General features: G+C 57.0%; 1 protein-coding gene across 1 annotated transcript in view; it reads left to right on the top strand.

Moving 5' to 3' along the window:
• SHC2 (SHC (Src homology 2 domain containing) transforming protein 2) overlaps positions 1 to 2,498 on the top strand; it is a 27,720-nt gene that overhangs the window by 23,207 nt on the left and 2,015 nt on the right. The window contains exon 12 of the mRNA XM_011964084.1: positions 366 to 676. Within this exon, the coding sequence (XP_011819474.1) occupies positions 366 to 676 (311 nt within the window). The remainder of the gene's footprint in view (positions 1 to 365; positions 677 to 2,498) is intronic.

Here is a 2,498-nt window from a genome sequence, read left to right as displayed (position 1 = left end):
GGCTAAACCCGGGAGGCAGAGCTTGCAGTGAGCTGAGATCCGGCCACTGCACTCCAGCCCGGGCGACAGAGCGAGACTCCGTCTCAAAAGAAAAAAAGAAATAGGAGTTAACCTCTGAAAGGAAGAGCTGCTGTCATCCTTTGTACAGGCTTAGAAAACCCAGCCTGGGGGTCCCGGTTGCCGCACATGAGCCCACGCACGCACGGGGCTGGGCGGAGTGTGAGTCTCATACACTGGGTGCTCGGTCAGTGCAGGCCGACCAGTTCACGGGGGACTCCCCGGGGAACCCGTTTCTCCCAGCTCTCGTCCCGGCGGGAGTAGCTGCCTGCCCCTGCCTGCCCAGCGCTTCTGTCCCTGGCCTGCAGGACCCTTCGAGGATGCCCTGAAGTTGCATGAGTGCTCAGTGGCCGCAGGTATGACAGCAGCCCCCCTTCCCTTGGAGGACCAGTGGCCCAGCCCCCCTACCCGCCGGGCCCCTGTGGCCCCCACGGAGGAACAGCTGCGCCAGGAGCCCTGGTACCACGGCCGGATGAGCCGTCGGGCGGCAGAGAGGATGCTTCGAGCTGATGGGGACTTCCTCGTGCGAGACAGCGTCACCAACCCCGGGCAGTATGTCCTCACCGGCATGCACGCCGGGCAGCCCAAGCACCTGCTGCTGGTGGACCCCGAGGGCGTGGTAAGCTGGGCACAGGTGGGAGGGTCTCCTGCTTGAGGGCATTCAGGGGCTTTCCATGTTTACGAAGCTTTTCCAGATTGTTCTAGATGTTGCTTTTGACCAGCTACTGTACAATTGCAAAGTATCTTCCATTTCATTTTTGAGACAGAATCTGGCTCTGTCACCCAGGCTTGCGTGTAGTGGCCGAATCATGGCTCTCTGCAGCCTCGAACTCCTGGGCTCAGGCAGTCTCCCTGGCTCAGCCTCCTGAGTAGCTGGGACTACAGGTGGGAGCCACCGTCCCCAGCTAAGTTTTTGTAGAGATGGGGCCTTGCTGTGTTGCCCAGGCTGGTCCCGAACTCCTGGCCTCAAGTGATCCTCCAGACTTGGCCTACCAGTCGTAATCCCACCCATATATCATGACTTATGCACCTTACAAATGGTGATGTATTTGAGGGATAAATATGGTATTTTCAAGTTCTAATTTATTTGAGGGTGTACAAAGCACATCTCAATTTACAAGGAATTTTGGAATCAAGTTACTGAATTAGTTCAATTCTTCCTTCCCCTTCTTTCTCTCTCTTTTTCTTTTTTTTTTTTTTTTTGACGGAGTCTCACACTGTCGCCCAGGCTGGAGTGCAGTGGCATAATCTCAGCTCACTGCAAGCTCCGTCTCCCGGGTTCAAGCAATTCTCCCGCCTCAGTCTCCTGAGTAGCTGGGATTACAGGCTCCCACCACCACACCTGGCTAATTTTTCGCATTTTTTTAGTAGAGACGGGGTTTCACGATGTTGGCCAGGCTGGTCTCGAACTCCTGACCTCGTGATCCGCCCGCCTCGGCCTCCCAAAGTGCTGGGATTACAGGCGTGAGCCACTGCGCCCGGCCTAATTGCTTCAATTCTGAGATAGACACTCTCCCCGCCCCGATTTTGACGTCTCTGGAGTCTGGATTTTGTTTTAAAACCATCGATTGCATACTTGAACTGCATCATTATTTAACAGGGAGGTTTTTCCTCCTCTCTCTCCTCCTGGTACCTAAAATCGTGGTGCATCTTACAGTTGCTCGGGGCCAATGGGATTTAGTAATCTCCAGCTTCTAAAGCGTTTTAGGGTTTACAAAGCATTTTCCAATTTACAAGGAGTTCTAGGGTTTATGAAGCATTTTGAGCGTCTGAGGGCTACACGGGTTATTTCTCAGGTGAGGAGGTGCTGGAGGGTTCGGAGGCCTCTCAGAGTGCAGGAGGTGTTTTCAGCCGTCCAGCCGAACCCTCAGAGTGGCTCTGGGGCTGGTGTGAGCCTGGTCTCTGCGTGAAGCACACTGGCGGGGGCAGGGGTGGCACTTGTGCACCCTGGCCTGGGACAGAGCTGGAAAGGGGCAGGGCTTGGGCGAGAGGCGCCTGCTCTCCCAGTTCCTGAGCCCCCTCCAGACTGTTTCTGGTCCCCCCCGCCGCCGCCTAGCCTCTAGCCTGGTGGGTGACGCCGCCTCCGTTCTTTCCCAGGCCAGATCCCCTCTGTTAAATGGATCCCTGGGGTCAGACGGGCAGCCCCTAGACCTGGGGAAGCTTCAGAACGTCTCCCGGTACTTTGTCGAAAGGCAGATGCCCAGCTCCCATTCCCAGTGCCATGGAAGGAGATGATTTTGCCGCAGGCCTAGGAATGTGCATTTGCCCCTGTTCCCCACGTGAAATGTGCACAGGGCCCCCAGCCTCACCCACAAACTGCTCAGCAGCCGGGGACACGTCACCCAGGAACTCAGAGCAGCCGGGGACACGTCACCCGTGAACTCAGAGCAGCCGGGGACACGTCGCCTCCCGGGTGCTGCTCGGTCCCAGGCCCCTCCCGG

This window comes from Colobus angolensis, unplaced genomic scaffold (assembly GCF_000951035.1).
Source record: "Colobus angolensis palliatus isolate OR3802 unplaced genomic scaffold, Cang.pa_1.0 Scaffold64, whole genome shotgun sequence".
Taxonomy (NCBI): domain Eukaryota; kingdom Metazoa; phylum Chordata; class Mammalia; order Primates; family Cercopithecidae; genus Colobus; species Colobus angolensis.
This window is presented reverse-complemented; position numbering and strand designations above follow the sequence as displayed.